The sequence below is a fragment of the Callospermophilus lateralis genome, chromosome 3 (assembly GCF_048772815.1).
Source record: "Callospermophilus lateralis isolate mCalLat2 chromosome 3, mCalLat2.hap1, whole genome shotgun sequence".
Lineage (NCBI taxonomy): Eukaryota > Metazoa > Chordata > Mammalia > Rodentia > Sciuridae > Callospermophilus > Callospermophilus lateralis.
The window spans coordinates 98,906,860-98,927,375 of NC_135307.1; the positions used below are offsets into that span (position 1 = coordinate 98,906,860).

Below are 20,516 nucleotides of genomic sequence, written 5' to 3' on the forward strand. Positions count from 1 at the left end.
AAAATCAGGATAAAAATCATCTCATAACATTTCAAAATTAGAGTAGTTACATTAAAATGTTAACAATGTTCTGTCAAACATCTTTTCAAAATGGTCAAAGGAAAAAAATGTAGGTGAATGTGTGTGTGGAGAGAGAGAATAAATGTGACAAGATGTTAGTAACTGCTGAATATAGATAAAGGATATATAAGTGATCATTGTACTATTCTCACAAGTTTTCTAAATATTTGAAACATATCCAACTACAAGAAAGAAACACATAAAATGAAATTTTAAAATTTAAAACAGTACATATTTATGGTAGTGGAATTAGAATTTTGATCTCCTTTATTTTCTTCAACATTTATAATTTGCCTATGACAAATAGGTATTGCTTAATGAGACATAAAAATATTTTTTATTTTTATAATCTATTGTACATCTAGATTTTTAAGCACCACATTTTCTCTTCAGTAGCCATTAACAATAAAACTTGATTTTCTCATTAACAACTTCATGTGATGATTCAAGTTAATTTTTTCAAGGATGATTCTGTTACAAACAAAGCAACACTCACTCATCTAAGAAACCGAGTGAAACAGATTGGAGGTAGCCACTCTTTTCTTACATTACCTTGTTTTCCTCCACAGAAGTAGAGCACAGTAAATGAGGATAAATGGTCTCTTTAAGCACTCTTCCATCAGCAGGGTATATGCTTTTTGAAAGGCCACTACATCACAAAAATGAGAAGCAAACTTTAGAAATTTGCAGTTCTTTATTTGTTTTTTTCCCCCCTCCCATTTTCAAAAGCCGGAGGGTACCATTCAAGTTTCTAAACTCTAGTTAGAAAATGTTGGGTTAATAATTACAAGTGACTTTTTGAAAACCCAGCACCAGCTGTACAAGTTATACATGGTTAATCTCATTCCTTCATCCCCTGCTGTTTTGTACAAAGGCTGAAGCCTACCAAGCCCAGAGTAAATCTTCTAGTGCCAAAGTTGTTTTGTTCTGGTTTTTGATCATGGGCAGCATGCAGGGATTTTTCCATAATAAACCTCCCAAAGTTCATTTTCTACCTGAATGTTTTGTATGCTGCTCCCATCTGAGCCCACCTGTTCAGCAGCTGATAGATATAACTGTGACCATCTTCTGTCCAGATGAGGATTCTGTGAGCAGCAAGCACCTCTCCACCAGCAAAGAACTGCCCATTTCTACTAACTTCAGTCCACAAAAGGGAAAAATCACAATAATCATAAACCTAGAATGACAGTCATAATTCAACAACATATTAATTTTTAGTAACAGACCACAGGGTACTTATGGTTCAAGATTATATTTTACTAGCACTTATTTTTTTTTCCACATTCATCCTAACATAGGTTTCCGAGGATGAAGTTTATTTGGTTGTCTCATTCCAGAATGTGTTTATTAAATGAACAAACCTCAAATCCTAAATTTCAAAACAATTTGATTCTTTCCATGACTACTCTAGGTTTAACATGTGCAAATTTATATAGCAGAAATCCTTTGTTATACAATGTTCTTTAAATCTTTGTTCAAAAATATATTATCACCATACAAGTAAGAAAATATAGTTCTGTTCATTGAGCCAGTCATGTGTAACAGTTAAGAAAAGAAGGGCGAGAGAAAATGACGCAAAGAAAAACTTAGCTTTCCTCTTGCAGACTTAGTCAATATATTCACAAGAAAAGAATGTATATTCCCTAGAAGCAAATGTAGTAACAGAGAAAGAAAAAAAAATCTAAAACTAAGGTTTAATCTCTGTAGGTAAAATGTTCTAGTTTTCTTTTTAATTCTGAAGTGCAGGCACCAACATTTAAAAATAATTTAGAAACAGACATTATAACTGATTTTCTATTCATAAAATTAGAATATACTATGACATATATAATAATATCTTAGAAAACAAAGTGGCTAAAAAAAGAGTTGAAAATTAATCAGTCAGTCATGAAAGATAAATCATTCTACACTCTTGAAATATTATTATAAAAATTCATATTCTATATAAATCATACTTTTATAAATATTATCATGAACAAAACTACATTTGTACATCACTGCTATTTATTTATTATGTTATTTAATACTACCTTCCAACATTTAGAAAACACCACCAACAGAAGTCTCTCAGTATATGTACAAAATCGTATTGTCTGGCAATTCAAAGAGTCAAGAAATTTGGATTCTTTTTCATAGACAACTTGCTTTTCCTTGAAAATGAAAGAAAAACATTTCAGTTTTAATTTTTAGAAATTTATATTTGACCATATACCTGAATTAGACCATACCATTATAAAAGTAAAAGTATCCTAGTTTGCAGTTCAGTGTTTTGAACTAAGAAGTTTCCTTTAAAAAGAATCTGTGAGCAGGAAATCCATTTTGATTCAAAGACTTATTTTATATAATCACTCAACAAACACTCTGGGGAACCATTCTGGATGTGGAGAAAATAAAGTTACTGATATTCAGATATGGCAGAGAGATCAAACAAAAATTGTAAACAATTTCTACAAACCTGCAGTACCTTAATTACCAAAATATTAAAAAAATAAATGAAGTGCTTTGAAAGTGACACAAAAGTAGCCAACAATGAACACAGACTACAAGGCTCTCAATTGTTCACAGACATACCACCCTGAATTCACCTGATCTCATTTGATTTCAGAAATAAAGCAGGGTTGCTCCAGGTAGTATTCAGATGGGAAACAAGGCTCTCAAATTTGCTTTAAAATTTCAAAGTGATCCCTGTGTATAAAGAGAATACCAATAATGCTGGGTGGGGGTGTACGTTTCTTGACCTCAGTATACTAACAATTCCTAGGTTCTTCAACCTCAAAATTCCTAAAGAGACCCTAGCACCCCTTGGAAGGCCTAAACAATACTGTCACAAACATGAACACAATGTCCCTTCCTTTATTCATTACTTCAACTCATAGTCTGATGCCAAAGAGGTGTCATGATGGACTCCTGGGGACAAAACCCTCAGTTGTTCATGGCCACCTCCTTGTACTATTCACACACCCAGAAAAAGAGAATCTTCTGCTATAAGGGACAGAAAGATATTCTGCTATAATTTTTTTAAAATTAAAAACAGAATCTCTCCGTGTGTATGCACATCAGTGTATACATAAAAACATTTGCAAGGAGAAAAGTTGGAAGGGTATAATTCAACCATACTGATGCCCATTCCTGGGAAGATGGATGGGGGAAGTGGATGGAAATAAAATTTATATACTTCTACATCATTTAAACTTTTAACTGTGAACATGCAATACCATAATAATTTAAAAGTTTCACTAAATATACTTAAAAGTGGAGAGAAGATAGTAGATACCAAGCCAACCTGAATGCTATTGATAGATGAGGAGAGATCCCATACTTTGAGCTCACCAGTTACTGATACCACCAAGAGAGAATCTTCTGTAAAATGAACAAAGATGACATATAAGCTGGACATTGCCATAACTCATTGCTGTATAAACCATTTCATAGTCATTTAAGGATTATGCAGAGTTATGTAGGTAGAAAATGTTCAACTTGGTGTATTTCTTAAGCAAAAAACTGACATTTCATACCATGTTCCAAATTCGCTTTAAAATTTCAAAGTGATCCCTATGTATAAGGAGAATACCACTAGTAGAAGAACCATATTATCAATTATAAGTTGGTAGTATTCAAACTTCTTATTTTAGAAATAAGCAGAGGAGCCAGTTTTCATTTTCTTCTGTCTTCCTCAGCATAACATCCAGAAAATACAGCAAGACAAAATACTACCCATTATTCTTAACATACCACACAGAACTAGGTGACAGAAACCTCCTTTCTCCACCTAACATCTTCCTGACTGTCTAATGACCCACTGGAGTGGGTGTTCTCAGTTTGTCTTGATCTAACTTACAGAAATATCTCTACTAACAGGCAAATGTAAAAAGCACTCTGGACTTTTGCCCAATAATTTAACAAATAATTCAAAAGTAGATGAATTACATGCAATCTCTTAGCAATGTACAATACCCAACTATTACCTTGAATTCTCATGGAATGAACAATGCACATGCAGTTGATCCAATCAGGAGACTGAGATGATGTGAAACTGTTAATGACAGCCAAAGTTTTGGCATCAATTATAAGGATATCTTGATACTCTCCACAGCACAGAAGCCAGCCTTCTCCCGTCATCCGGAATGAGCAGTGGTAATACTGTACAAATGAAATTCAAAGTAAAAATTTAACTATTATAGCATTTAATTCAACTTTAGCTATATTTAAGACTACTCTAAATTTTAGTTTTAATAGCTGTTCAATTAAAATATTAAACTGAAAACAACACAAATTTATTTTAGTTTATTTATTCCGTAATCCTACGATGTTGATTTTGCACATCAGTTTCAATTATATTTTACCATTTTTTCTGGAGAAAGAAGGATCTTTTGGAAAGAAGAAATATTGTTCCAAATCATGGAAAGCTCACAAGTATATTATTTCTGGAATGTTTTTGCTAAACAGCAACAACAAAACCTATGTTCTTTAACCTAGCAATACTGCTATGTGTTGATAAGAAAGAAAAGTATTTGAAGAGCATTTGAGAAACTCTTGTGCCAAATAGGTTTTGGAAATAGTTTTTATAAAAGGTCAAGTAATAAACTGTACCTTTAATGAACTTTCTTAATGTGCAGAGTTTTGGCCCCAAAAGAATAGAAAAGAGTTTGTGGCTAATGCAAAGCCTAGTATCCATACTTAAAGCAATGGGTGACATGTAGAAGACTGTCCACACCAATGGAACCCATCCCCCAAAAGCCAGAATCTGTTTTAAAAATTGGGAAGTGGGGCTGGGAATATAGTTCAGTGGTAGAACAACTGCCTAGCATGTATGAGGCTCTCAGTTCTATCCCCAGCAATTAAAAAAATAAATAGATAGATAATAATACATTAGGAAGTGGTTATAAACATGATGGCAATGCCTCTTACTCTCTTTTTATAAGTAAAAATTCAGAAATTAAGAACAATGGAAAATGAGGGAAAAATCCTTTTACTGCTTTATAAAATAGTGTGTCATTTAAACTGAATCATTTAAAATGACTTCTTTACATGTGTCCATGTATGTTTTGTGAGTGCCACTAAGGAAAAATACAAAAATAGTCTTTCAAAGGTAACATACAGAAATAAAAGAATTAGGGAAAATAATTTTTATTGAACAACAGCTTTTGAGAAAGAAGAATGCCAAAATAGTGGAGGATTACTGATATTTTACTCTCATGACAAAGAGTTAAAGAAAATAATATTCTACAAAGATATGCCTTTAAATATGTATATTGCAATTGTTCTAAATGAGTTGCAATCCTGAAATGTTCTGAATGTACTTACACAGATGGCAGTGTGCGTGTAAGGAAGTGTGGCCTTCTCCACGCACTGTCCATTGGTGACATTCCAAACACACATCTCCCTAGAAGACATAACTTTGTATTATTCCCTGTCATTTCCACTCAATTGGCTGGAATAATTTTTGTACCACCAAGTTTTTCTTTAGCATCGCACTTAAGCACAACCTGATCGTTTATGTGGCTTTTTGTTACAGATTACTGGGCAAGAAAATGTTGTGATCATTAGCGAGGTTGACATACTGTATCTGTATCTTTTTGTTTGGGTAATTACACCCTGCCATTGCCTGCAAACCTTACTTTAGGGTCAACCTGGCCTACAACAAATTGTGGGGATACAGCTATCACAGCCTGTGAGTGACAGTACAACAATCTTTCCATGGAAACTGCATCCTCTAGAAATGGTTTATTTCACTGAACTTAAACTACATATTCTGAAAAGCACAATACATCAAGGGCTGCATCTTTTAGAGCCAAGGTATCATTTTTGTAAAATCTAACAGCGCCACCAAGAGGCTACATATGGTCTATCACTGATATAGTTTCTTTTTATTTGAAATCATCCTTGTCACTCAATATTTAGAAAACTCTCATTGCTTTGAAAACTTACTTGTTTCCACATGTTACAAAGACACAAATATAGTCTAAAATGCAGTAATAAAATACACCCAGGTAGGGTAATTTAAATCTATATGACTTCTGTTTACAGACACAAGAAAGGCTATTTCAAAGTTGTTTGATAATATTGCTGTTTTGACATTTTTAAAAAACAAAATTTTTATTGAAGAAAAACAAATTTTACAGGCATTAAGCTAAATACTGCTATTTAAAATAAGCAAAATAGAGACTAATAACAGTAAATACTATATTTATGTGGTAATTTGAGGCTTTTTTTGGGGGGAGGGGGGTCATAACCAAACACTAAAAATCAATCTTCTAAATAATTGGCTCTAAACCTGAGGTGATTTTGATCCCTTTGTCCCTTCCTTCACTTCCCAAGGACATTTAGCAATGTTTGGAGATATTTTCAGTTGTCACAACTAGGAACACACTACTGGCACCTAGTGGGGAGAGATAAGCAATGCTGCTACACATCCTACAGTGCACAGGACCATCTCCCACAACAAATGCTGGTTCAGTCCAAAATATTAACACTGAGGTTGAGAAACCATATTCTAAGTATAGAAGGAAAATATTCAAGGCTTTTCTCCCCTCTGTTTATATCCAACCTTATTACAAAAAGGTAACTTGAATAGGCATGTAACTATTAAAAGAGGAGGGAAACGTTCTGAAAAATAAGATTGCAAGAAAGGCAGAAATTACAATCATATAACTCTAAGGCAAAACAACTAATAATCCACCATGAAATTAAATAAATATATCTCAAAGGTAAAGAAATTGAAACTTAAGCATCCAACAATAAAAAATTTTAGTTCGACTAGGGATTTAAGTTTACTACCATCTTTTTCAACTCTTACTATACATCAACAATCACCTATTTCAGAAAATTAACCTCAAGGATTCTAACTCCATGCATCTGTGTTGGGGTCCTGGTATGTGGGGTTTAAAAAAGCTCTTGGCCAGTTGACTTGTTCCTAGGTAAGTTTACCAATTACTTTTTATTTCAATAAGAAGCAAAAGCACAGAGGAAATATCTATAGAATACAAAATTAAAAAAAAAAACTGTTAAATTTTCATTGTAAGGCCTTGAGAAGGGATTTTTTTTCTTATTCAACTCTACAACCTGTCCTCAGTATACTCAATAAAAATTCATTAATGGATAAATGTATTAGTTGCTATTCTTCTATACATTTCCCATGTTTTAGAAATATACTATTTTTTCTTTGTTCTATTTATTTTTCTCTTATTAATGCTATTGTTGCTTTGCTCAAATTTCAATGTTGTAACTGGAGGGAGAGGTAATAAACTGAATACTTGGTTTGCCATCTTGAATTAGAAGTTTGTTGGATTCTTCAAACCCTTTTCCCTTGCCTTCCATTAGGCTTATGATTTTTCTCTAGTATGATCAGGCTCCTCTTCTTCCTCTATCTGCTTCTTAAGTGGTAATCCTCCTTAGGTTTTTGTCTTAGCCTCTTTTACATTCTCAGACTTGCCACTCTCTCTGGGTGAGACATCTATTCCCATGTCTTCAGTTACTGTCATCATGCTAATTGGAAGCCAGACATCTTCAACTGAGCTCTAGATTTCCACATGTAACTAGCTACTAGATATTTCCTCCTGGATGACTTGCAGAAATGCATACATCTTGTGTTCAAAATGAACATTAGTTCTTTATCCCAGTGAATGGTATCATCACTAGCGAATTTCCCAAGTTATTCTTGATTCCACATTTCTCTCACTGGCTGAATGTGGGGTATGTGCTACTTCAAATATGGTCTCTGAGCTAGAAGTATAAGAATATTCTAAGATTGTGTTAGAAACACAAGTTCTTAGACCCCAGCTCATATCTACTATTTCCTTGACACCAGGAATAAGGCCCCAAAATTGGGAAACAAGCTCTGTGAGTGACTCTCACTGTGATGCACACTCAGGTTTAAGGTTCACAGTCTTAGAGGCCTGACAGGCCTAGAGTCTGCCTCATTCTCTGGTCTCATCTCTTTCCAATGATTGAAAAGTTTTACTAATAAGTAATAACTCTATTAGGGCCAAGGCTTTTTCCTTAAAAGTTTTATTAAATATGTATATTTATTAATATAAAATATTAATTCAGCTATATCAACCTTATTTTGGTTAGTACATATTTGATTAATTTTTCCTATCCATTTCTTTTAAGTTTTCCATGTTCTTATACAATTTTGTAATTGTCTGACAATCTTTATAAGTTAACAGAGGGGTCTTAGTGTCATTATATAATTGGGATTTCTATTTTCATTTATTTCAACTATCTTGTTTTGTGCTTTCTATCTGTCTCATTTTCTTTGATTCTGATATCTTCTTTGGATTAAACAACTTTTTCTTCTTTTTCAAACTAGAAGTATACCCCATTTCTTTTATTTTTATTTATTTTGTTTGTATAGACATACAATATGTACATGAAGCTTGAATTTCTAAAGTTAATCAACATCAACTGAGTGTGGTGGCCCATGCCTGTAATCCCAGCAGCTCAGGAGGATTGCAAGTTCAAAGCCAGCCTCAGCACCTTAGCAAAGTCCTAAGCAATAAGCTAGACCCTGTTGCTAAATAAAATATTTATAAAAGGGATAGGGATTAAAAAAGTTAATCAACATCTTTATTCACACGTTGAACAGAAAAACATGTAGAATCTGGAACTGAAACTAATCTATGCTGTTGTCAACTAAGATTATGTGTATGTGGGGGGGTACAGAGAGTATATAGAAACAGTATGTCTTATAGTCTGGGTTCATTTAAATTTTCTAAAAATTTGCTTGTTTTTATCAATATTCTTTTTTTCATTTCATAGCTTTCTTCTGAAATTATTATTCTTCCTATAGAAGTATATCCTTGAAAATTTCATCATTATGGAGGCATTATCAGTTGTGAATTCTCTTAGCATTTATACTATGTATGTCTAAGTATACATTTCTCTAACTATGATTCCCTATTGCTATAGTATAAACTCTGAGAACAGGTACCTCTTATATAACTGTTCTGCTAGCCATTTTGTTAATAGTTTAAACAAGTAGGACACCTGATTCTTTATTATTCTCTTGGTTCTCAGAGTTCAAAGGCATATAATATCCCTTTGGGTAAAAAACAAAAGAGGGCATTCTCTTACTTCAGCCAGTAACTCAATCCCTCATTCACAAATACAGAATGGACTCCACATTCCTAGTATACATTGGCAAATAACTCTTCAGCAGTCAAGCTCTTCTGTTGGTAGGCTTCTTCTTCCAGCTATGTCCTATTTTACTGGAGAGCCTTGCTTCCCTGAAACTTCAGGCAAATCACAGTCTATGTTCCTTTCCCTTTTCTTTCCTACTACTTCATTCTCAGTTGAGAGAACAACATGAAGAATGTAACTACTGAATTGTTTTGTAAAACTGTAAAGGATAAATTTACTTAAAATCTCAAAAGTAATTAACTACATAAAAGCAGACAAGCAGTTTAACTTTTCCATTTCCAATTCTATTCTTCTAGGTATTTGTCATTATTCTTCACATAGTAAGGGGGTGACATTAAAATGTTTATCTTGGTCCCCACCCAGCAAGAGTATTTCATTGAGCATCACGATATTGATTATATTCCTTGGGACCAAATCAAAAAGTACTCAGTCATTTAAGATCTAACTTTTCCTATATGTAAAAGGAACATATTGATCATGGAAATTTTTTTTGACTAAAAGTCATACCCCATTATAGTCTTCAGAAAGGGAATGAATAAAGAAGGGAACAAAGTTCCACATATCTTACCCATTTTCAGCAGCACTGACGACATATGGCTGTTTAGAGAAGTCCCTCGCTCTTGCTAAACATGTTACTGAAGTAGAATGACCAAATAGGAGTTCTTTAGCTGAAATCTGAAAATGATGAGAGGAAGCTTTCACATAACTAAAAACTGTTTGAAAAATAAGGACATCTGTTATGGTTTAGACATTAGGTGTCCCCCAAAAACTCATATGTGAGATAGTGCAAGAAAGTTCAAAGCAAAGTGATTGGATTGTGAGCATGCTAACCTAATCAGTGCCTTAATCTGCTAATAGGGATTAACTTGGTGGTAACTATAAACAGGTAGAGTGTAGCTAGAGAAGGTGGGTCTTCGGGTATATATTTTGTCTCTAGAGTGAAACACTCTGCTTCATGGTGGTCTTCTCCTGAGCTGCTTTCCTCCACCATGACCTTCTGCCATGATGTTCTTCCCCAAGCAGAGTTGCTTTAAATGGTTAGCCCCAAATAAACTTTTCCTCCTCTAAAATTGTTCTTGTCAGGTCTTCTGGTCACAATGGCAAAAAAAGCTGACTAAAATAAGATTATAGTGTATATTTGGATTAAGAGACCCTTTTATATTATACTTTTTCTGTACATATATTTCAGGAAAATTGATACATGAACTCTCAAAATGCATAGAATAAAACGTAGGTAAAGCAATTGTGCTGTACCTGATTTTTTGTTTGTTTTGGTTTGGTATGCATCATGAAATCTAGATGACAGCCAGATCTGTTTTACAGCATCTAGGTTTTGAATACAAATAAGTCATGTTGATGTTTATGATATGTAAAATGTCTCCTGAATGACGGTAGCATATTAATGTGTAGAATGACGGTAGCATAGATTTCAGAATTTAAATAAACTTACAAAATAATAACACTGAAAATATTACATTTTTTATAACCATTATACTACCTTATTAGTGATAGGAATATTAATTAATACAGCATTTTGGAAAAAAATGGAAATTTCTTAAAAAATTAAAAACAGAGCTACCATATGGCCCAGCAATTTTATTTCTGTGTATGTATCCAAAGGAATTGAAATCAGTAACTTGAAGAGATATCTGCACACCCATTTTCACTGCAGCATTATTCATAATAACTAAAGTATGGAAACAACCTAAGTGTTCATCAATGGATGAGTGCATAAAGAAAATGTGCATATATACATGTACATATATATGTGTGTGTATATATATATATATATATATATATATATATAGACACATAAAGAAATATTATTCAGTCATAAAATAGAAAATCCTATCATTTGTGACAACACAGATAAACCTGGATAAGTTATTATGATAAATGAAATAAACCATACAAACAAAGACAAATGCTATATGATGTTAGTTATATGATGAATCCAAAAGAGTCCAACTCATGGAAACAGAATAGAACAGTGGTTTACAGAAGTTGGAAGTAGGGAAGGAATGGGGAGATAACAGTCAAAGGAAAATGTTGAGTTATAAGAAGAATAGTTTTACAGCTCTATGTATGGCACGATATGTATAGTTGATAATACCATATTTTGGACTGGGGATATAGCTGAGTAATAGAGTGCCTGCTGAGTATACATTGGGCCCTGGATTAGATTCCTAGTACTATACAAAATAATAATAAAAATAATGCTAACTATTATTGCACACTTGAAATTTAATGAGAGTAGATTTTAAGTGTTCTTACCATGAGCAAAAAACGGTAACTATATGAGGTGATATATGTATAGACAGTGATACATCTTGTGGTAAACAATTTATAATACATATGTACATTAAATCACCATATCAAACATGTTAGATATAAATAATCTTTATTTGGCAATCATACTTTCAAAAACCAAAGAGAAAAAGAGCTGAAATGTCATTAGTCATTGACTAAACGCCAGGCCAGTGCAGAATATTCACTTCTAAATTATTCCCTAAAATTTTTAAAGTAAACATGTTTCTTATTTATATCAAAAGTAAAAATCAAGAAACAAAAGTAAAGATCATAAAAACAAGACAAGCTAGAGATTGGGAGAAACATTTGCAAAAGATATAACTGATAAGAAACTATTTATTCAAAATATACAAAGAAATTTTTCTCTTTGTGGTGCTGGGGATTAAACACAGGGCCTCACACATGCTAGACAAACACTCAATCATTGAGCCACACTTCTAGCCCTAAAGAATTCTTAAAACTCGATAATAGTAGAATGAATCACCTGATTAAAAATAATTGGAAGCAGACAACAAAGATTATAATCAGATGGCAAATGAGCTTATTAAAAAGGTGCTCTACATCATCTTTCATAAAAGTAATACAAATTAGAACAAAAATGAAGTACCAGTAGACACCTAATAGAGTGGCTAAAATCCAGAACAGTGATAACAATAGGTGCAAGCTAGCACGGATGTAGAACAATAAGAACATGTATCCGTTGCTGGTGAGAATGCAAAATTGGGAAGTGGGTTTATCAGTTTATAATGAAATTACACATACTATTACATAAAACCCAGTAATGACATTCACTGGTGTTTACCCAAATGAGTTAAAAAGTATTATCTACACAAAAACCTGCACACTGTTTACAGCAGCTTTACTCATAATTGCCAGAAATGTGGAAATGACTACAATGTCCTTCAGTAGATGAATGGACAAACAAGTATGGTACTGCACATTAATACAATGAAGTATTATTCAATTGTAAAAAGAAATGAGCTATCAAGCCATGAAAAGATAGAGAGAAAACCTAAATATATATTACTTAAATGAAACAAGTCAATCTGAAAATTTTGTACACTGTATGATTCTAAATACATAATATTATAGAAAAGGCAAAATTATGGAGATTAAAAATATATCAGTGATTATAAGAGGTTCAGGGGAATGGGACATGAATATGGAGTAGAGGATTTTTAAGACTGTATATTCTACATGATACCATAAGTGTGTTTGTGTATACACACACACACACACACACACACACACACACACACATAACATTAAGAAGTGAACCGACTCTAAACTGTAGAGTTTGGTGATAATTATGTATAGCTAGCTTCATTAATTGTAAACAATATACCACTCTAGTGTGGCAGATTGATGGTGAAGGGAACTGGTATGGGGGGCAGAAGAAGTATATGGAAACTCTCTGTATCTTCTACTTAATTTTGATAAGAACCTGTTTTCTTCACTAAAAATATTTTAATTAAATGATTATTTAAAATACAAATATTTTTCTCCTGCATGAGAATCTTAATATATAAAATTAAGGGTTAATTCTACTATTATATCATGTGTGAAAAAGTATATTCTTCATTATTTTGTAAAACAAGAGCATAAAAATTAAACTACAAAATAGAAAACATATATAGTCTCTATAAGTGGAAAATAACAATAATAGACCAAAAATTTTATTTGAGTGATTAGAAAATGTATTTTGGGTAACAAAAAATCTATATTACAAATAAATTACTACAAAAATACCATTGTGATTTTTTTCTGAGCTATGCAAAAATATATGTAAATGATAACCCAGGCATATCAATAAGGATAAATTATTCTATAATATAATTATTTCTTTCTTTCATATCTATGATTACAGAAATATTTTTTTAAAAGGTCTGTTGCTAGGCTAAGAAAGTCTTGTGGTGGAACTGAATTACTTACAAGGTACATTCTAACTCTAATCTTTTTTCCTGGGAAGTCCATAAGGTTCCAGCTTAGAAAATAACATCCTATATTTTTCAAATCCTCATACTCAGGGGTGCATATTCCCATTCACTTAGTCTCTTTCCAGAGTATTAAAAGCCAGGTTAAATACAGGGTACATTAAGAACATTTCCTTCTTTAAATAAAATCTATTGTGGACAAAATATCAAAAAGAAATATTAGAAGCTATCATTGCCTGTTACACAAAAACTTCATTCTGCTAATAAATCCCCAGAAGTATTTAATTTAAATAAAATGTGACAATCTCTGTAACCTCATTTTGCTGCTGTGAAGAATAAAAAAATAAATTCCACACCTATGCCTAGCTCTTGTCATGACATCGGGAGACCTTTACTCCTATTCATTGGATGTACCTCTATGCAGTATTTGGAACCTCCTAACCTCACTCTCAGGTGCTTCTAATAGCATAAATGGAAGACAGCATGACTTGATGAACATCTACTATATTCCAGGGACTAGTGCAACCATAGACAGTGTTTAAATCCACATTTTACAGGTGAGAAAATCAAGGCTCAAAGAATACAAGTCATTTGCCCAGTATCACAGAGTTGGTAAATATCAGAACTAGACCTCAAATGAGATTTGCATTTTACCTTTACACACACTGCTGTTTTCCACTTTGTTTCACTTTGAGTACTGAACAGGAGGAAAATTAGATAATAGGAATACTAAGGAACTCTGAGAAGATGTTTACCTCATTTTTCTCTATGCTTAGGTGTGATGAGTATCAGCAGTCAATATCAGAAAACCCAAGTGAGGAAGTTTCTAGTACAAGCCACAAGCCACAGGCATCCTCACTGGTGCACCCTACAAACTAGAGGGTTCTGGGAGCAGACTCAGAACATGCAGCATAACCAAGGCAAACAATGAGAAGCCTAGGACCTGCAGACATTGTTCCCTAGCTCCCTTGCTCCCTAACATCCCACCCTGGTCAGGGAAAACTGAGGGACATACTTAATCTGCTACTGAATACTTGGATACTGCAGAATGTCCAGAACTCACATCACCTTCTTTCCCTCCCTATTACAATTTCCTAATCCCTTTAACTCTTTTTAAATAAATGATAATATTATCTTACCAGACCTACCATCACACAAAATTCAAATCTGGAAAGTATTCTTGACTGTACCCTTACAACGATCCTACAACTAATTGGTTTCTCAGTTCTTTCCATTCTCTCTTTTTAACATATTCCCAGTTTTCATCTTCACTTCATCCCCTCAAAAACTTTCTGGACTAAACTACTGGAGAAGGCTCCTATGCATAGCCCCCTGTCCTTGGTCTCATCCCTCCTTTCTTTCAACATGCCCTGCACAACACTAGCCTGTGATATTCTACAATATAAACACAATTAAACATGGGTGTATTATTTCCTTACAGTAAACATCTTTTAAGCCCGAATAATCGCCACTGTTTTTAATCTGCACACAGGGCCGGTTCTTGCAGATGCCATGTGGGGTCTGTCTCATCTATGACCTCTAATTTACCCTTCATGATCTACTCAACCACTTTTATCAGTTCCCTGACAACTAAATGCTTATACCTTTTACACACACTTGCTGCTACCACTGTCTGCACTCTCCTTCCTCCTTCTACTCTTGTGAACCCTTTAAAACTTAGTTCAAACTCAGCCTCTTTCTCAGAAAGCCTTTTCCTTCAAAACTACAAGATACTACTTTATATATTCAAGCAGCTATTATTAAAAAAACTGTTATTGGTGAGGATGTAGAAAAACTGAAACACTTGTGTACTGTTTGTGGGGATATAAAATGATATAGACACCATAAGGATTTCTCAAAAAATTAAAAATAGAATTACCATACGAGTCAGCAATTCCACTTCTAAGTGTACACCTAGGACAACTGAAATCAGGGATGAAGATGTATCTATGTACATAGCAGCATAATTCACAATAGCCAGTGCAAAATATGTATTGATGGATGAATGGATAAATGAAATGTGGTGTGTTGTATATTCACAATGGAATATTACTAAGTCTTACAAAGGAAGGGAACACTGTCACATGTGATAACATAGATAAACATCAACAGAGTAAAATAAGCCCATCATGAAAAGGCAAATACTGTAGGATTACATTTATGTGAGGAATGTAAAGAAGTCAAATTCATAGAGAAAGTATTACATTTGTACTAATCAACACCTTATTCACATTGCAAACTTTTCCAACAACAGCCTCATGGTGAATTTCCAAATCACAAAACCAATACTATCCCCAATTTAAATTTTCTCAATGTCTCCTTTTGCTTTAAGTATTCAATGTAAGTTCCTTCACTGGTCATTAAACCTTACATGACCAGCCCCAACCCATCTTCTCTCCTAGCCTCACCCCTCTCTGATCTTTGTTCACATCTAGGCTACCGCAACAGAAAGCTCTTTGTTTTCCTGCAGGCACAGGCTATTTCCTTAACAGAGCATGATCTAGCTGCCCCCAGTCCCTGGCTAATCTGATTCCCATTCCCAAATCACACCTCTAACCCTGAGTTTCTAAATATTAGTGTCATTATCATTTAAAATGGGAAAACTCTTTGTTGTAGGGACTGTCATGCATACCCTAAGATGTTTACAGTAATTTCTTCTTTCAATTTTAACAAGAAAAATGCCAGAGGATATTACCAAATTTCTCTTGGATGGCAAAATAGATCCCTATTATGAATCACTGCTCTAACTCCAGGAAGACTTGCTACAAAGAGAAACACGGTATAACTTCCCAACTGTACATACTTGCAGACAACTCCCTACTTAGAATACCTTGTACTGCAACATACCTGCACTACATTAACCTAAATCCTTCCTCTACCATACTGAAACCTCCTGGTCAACTAGCACAGGTCTCATTTATGTTTGAACTCATGAGTAACTAGCATCTAGCCTACCTTAGAGCCTACATACTCAACAAATGTATGCTGAACAAAGGCTGGATAAATAGCAGGAACAAATAAAAAAGGATCAAGATGTCAGCATTTCAAATGTCTTAAACTTAGAGTGAACTGCACATTACTAGGCAACTGCTTCAGCCAGAAAATAATACTCAACATTAAAAAGATTAACAAGACATTTAAAGCCATTTAGGAGTCTGAGTTTAAATCTATAACAGAAAATATTTATTTCAAGATATATATGGCCCATCATTTTCAAAGCACAACTATTGCAATAATACTCATTCCTTCTTTCAGGGATGTTCATAAACATCAAGCCAAGCTTCTCTGCTATGTGGTTCTTGGCAGTCCTGTAGTAGAACTGTTCAGTGATAGGAGATGTTAATTAATTACACTATAAAATAGAATTACAATTAATTGTTAATTTAGGTTTTAAAGTGACAGACTTTAAAGGCTAAAAATAGTCTTTGATCTTTAAAAGGCTTCTTAATGAGGGCAGTATACTTTAAGTACATCATTAGTTTAAATGTACAAATTGGGTCTAGAGACTGCTAGAGTTAAGCAAATATCTATTCCAATATGTTAAATGTTTATGACTTGGGACAGAGACAATTAATTGCTAATCGATGGGCCAAATCCTAGGTGAGGTCAGGTTCTGAAATAGAAGGACAATCATAGTAAATTGGATTTAGAGCATTTTGATGTGATCTGTAACAATCACATGAAAGCAGAGACCAAAAGAATGGCAAGAAGGCCAAACACAGTGGAAACACCCAGATAATTAAGATATTACTCATTTAGTTACTAGTAGTTCTCAGGAATGCATGCTCTCTGCTTAGATTAATGAGCCATAATTTTTAGAATTATACTTACATGTCTATAGTTCAGTTACTTAGCATATAATTCAGGATATAAAATAGTAAAACTCAGCATAACTTAAAGGGTGATAACATTTAGCTGGTAGTTAAGATAAGCAATATTCAAAATATAATTTTCAAATATGACCTTATTCCACCATATATTACTTTATTTTCTCTAAATTTTTAAGTAAAACCAATTTATTACTTTTGTAAGTATCTTTTTAACAATCATGCAAACCATCCACTGTCACCACAGGTAGAAAAAGCAAGCTGTGCTTTACTATGTGAATGCTGTCTATTTCAATGCCAATAGCTTTCACTAACCTTTAGTTCAGGTGAAAGGCTCCAGAGACAGAGCTGCCCCTCCTGACTTCCGGTCACAATCGTCTGCTGGTCATCTGTGATCATGATGGCAGTGATGCTGTGGGGAGGGGCATTCTTTCCCCATAGTGCCACCGCCTGCAGGGAAGTCTTCATTTTGGTGAATCCTGGACATACAGAGAAGTAAAAAAGTGTACATGGTCATCTTTCATAAATTTGGGGGAACTGACCCAGTACAAAATGTATTTATGATGACACAAGTTTCCATGATATGTTTGCTTCATCATCAATTAGAGGAGAAAGTAGCCATCAGACAGTGAAATTATTGCCATCACTATTCCATCAAAAAAGAATGTCTCCTCTTTCCATTCTTGATTATTGATACTGATGAACAGAAAGATAAGAATGATCTTCCCACTGCACACCCAGTTCTTACTATTGCTTTATCCCAAGCTTCTTCAAAGTCCAGGTAGGCCTCTGAAGAACAAAACTGTCTTACATACCACAATATAAACTTCCTCTCTCCAGAAATATCACTTTATCTAGGCAACAAATATCTGAATTTTCAATTAAAAAGAAAATCTTTTCCACAAAAATAGTGTTTCCTAGTACTGAAAGATTCATGTGTCAGTGACTGTCATGATTTCTGCCATATTCACATTCAAGTTATATAGTTATTTATAATGATTTTTATTTGACACATTTTTATATTTGGTATCTTCCTCAATAATAAAATTCATGCAGTCACTACTAATCATGTAATAGTTGCAATGGTTAAAATGAATGCATAATAATCCAAAAATTCTCATCTGAGTAATACATAAAATACTACTGAGTGATATGTCATTATATTTTGTGAGACACCAGTTAATTATTCTCCCCACATAGTCATTTTTTTATGAAATACAAACAATTTGGGGATGTAATTTAGCAGTATTATTTACTCCCATTAAAATGTCAAAAATAGAAGACAGAAAGAAGGTACTAAGGATACTTTTCATATTTGCTTTGAGAAAGTTGACAAAATTCAAATATTCTGTCTGGAAGGATTTATGTAGTAAAGCATCAAAAAGTTAAATACCAATAAGAAATTTTAGAATTATTGATTCTACTATTTACAATATTCATTAACATATATTTAGCATACACACACATACAGAGAAACAAATATATAAAACTGGGGTGTGCACTGACACCATGAATACAAATTTAGCATGGACAGTGACAGTGAGTAATCCACAAACTGGCTACTTTAAATTTTTCACATGTACTCCCACTGTTGGAATTCTGCATGGTTCATATGTTAGTATAGTACAAAAGTATATCTATTCTATAATATACCTGTAATAGTCTTACTTCCATACCAAGCACCATGAAACCAAAGTTTCTATAGAAAATACTCTGAACTTGGCAATTTTGAATACCAGGACTACACACATTAATCAAATTACTAAACTAACCATGGATTCTGGTTTATTAAAACACTATAACCTGACTTTTGATCTCTTCTGCTTCAAACACAGAGAAGTAATGCATTATATACATATTAAAATATTGCTTCCTGAATAAGACTGCAAATAAGTCTAGGATGTCAAGGAGTGAAAACAGAGGAATCTGAAAACCTGTACATAAGCCTGGATCTGGGTCAGACTATGGCTTTTGTGGGTGAGGAATTTGAGTGATAATATACTTAAGGACAAGAAATAAAGCCTTTTAGAGATAACCTTGCTCAATGTAATGGGAACCTCAAAAAACTGCACCACTACTCCTAGAAGATAAGGAAGCTTACTGTTTGACTCTTCAGAGAAAAATGCAGTCTGAACCACAAATGGGTGTGGAGTAAAAATATATCATTACATATAATGACAGAAACACTACAAGAAAAATCAAGGTTCAAAATTTTCCCAGGTCAATGATACTACTGGAAGATTTTTCAGAAACACTATGTGCCTATTAGAATATCTAACATCTAAAAATAAAAGTTATGTCAAATGCTAGGAAGATTGTAGAGCAAATGAAACTCATACACCAATGGTTAGAATGTACAATGGTAGACAGTTTGGTTGTTTCAGACAAAGCCAGAATATATACCTACTACATTACTCAGCCAAACCACTCCTAAGTCTTACCTACAAGAGGAAAAAAGGGATATTTTCATACAAAGGTTGCTATTTGTGCAATGCTATTTGCTGTAACCTAAAACTAGAAATAACCTAAATGTCAATTAATAGCTAACTGAAAAAAACAAATTTGGGGGTATTCACACAATGGAATACTATTCCCCAATAAAAAACAAGAAAGAATGACCTAATGATTCACACAACATGAATTTGAAAATAATTACATTGATGACAAAAGTAACTCAACAGAATAATACTGTATGGTTTTCTTTGTATAAATTTCTTAAAAATTTAAATTTGTCCATAGCAACAGAAAGCAGGTAGCAGGTAAGTGATTGCTTGGGACACCAAGAAGGGACAGAAAAGAGTTAGATTACAAATGTGAAGGAGGAAATGTTTGAGGGTGGTAAATGGGTTCATTATTTTAATTGTAGTAATGTGTTCCTTAGTGTATACATTTGTCAAAACTTATAAAATTTTACACTTTACATGCATTTTGAACATACAAGTATCCTACATGCCAACTATACTTCAATAAAGTTAATTTTGAGTTTTTGTTTTTAAAATGCATTTTGGGAGACACCTCAACAACCAAGAATGATTAAGATTCCTATAGAAACCAATAACTTCAATGGAAAATAAATTCAAAATCAAATTACAAAACATTCGAGAAAATAATAAACTATGAGCAAGCAGAGGTATAAGTACCCTGGGAACTAATGATAAGAGAATTATCTAAACCTACTGCAAAAGAAAACAAATGTATTAAAGTATTATAAACTATTAAAAAGACAAAAGAAAAACAGAAGGAA

The 20,516-nt window shown here is 33.3% G+C and overlaps 1 protein-coding gene across 3 annotated transcripts in view; it reads right to left on the reverse strand.

The window, feature by feature from the left end:
- Wdr72 (WD repeat domain 72) overlaps window positions 1-17,740 on the reverse strand; it is a 185,280-nt gene extending 167,540 nt beyond the window's left edge. For 2 of the 3 annotated variants that reach the window (XM_077109030.1, XM_076848584.2), the window contains exons 1-8: window positions 17,588-17,740; window positions 9,770-9,876; window positions 5,365-5,443; window positions 4,026-4,200; window positions 3,344-3,420; window positions 2,091-2,210; window positions 1,092-1,237; window positions 613-709 (exon numbers count right to left, since the gene is read on the reverse strand). In XM_077109030.1, coding sequence (XP_076965145.1) covers window positions 613-709; window positions 1,092-1,237; window positions 2,091-2,210; window positions 3,344-3,420; window positions 4,026-4,200; window positions 5,365-5,443; window positions 9,770-9,876; window positions 17,588-17,740 — 954 coding nt within the window. Of the gene's footprint in view, window positions 1-612; window positions 710-1,055; window positions 1,238-2,090; window positions 2,211-3,343; window positions 3,421-4,025; window positions 4,201-5,364; window positions 5,444-9,769; window positions 9,877-17,587 lie in introns of all 3 variants that reach the window. The other variant, XM_077109029.1, reaches the window with a different exon arrangement.
- Window positions 17,741-20,516: the final 2,776 nt, after the last annotated feature.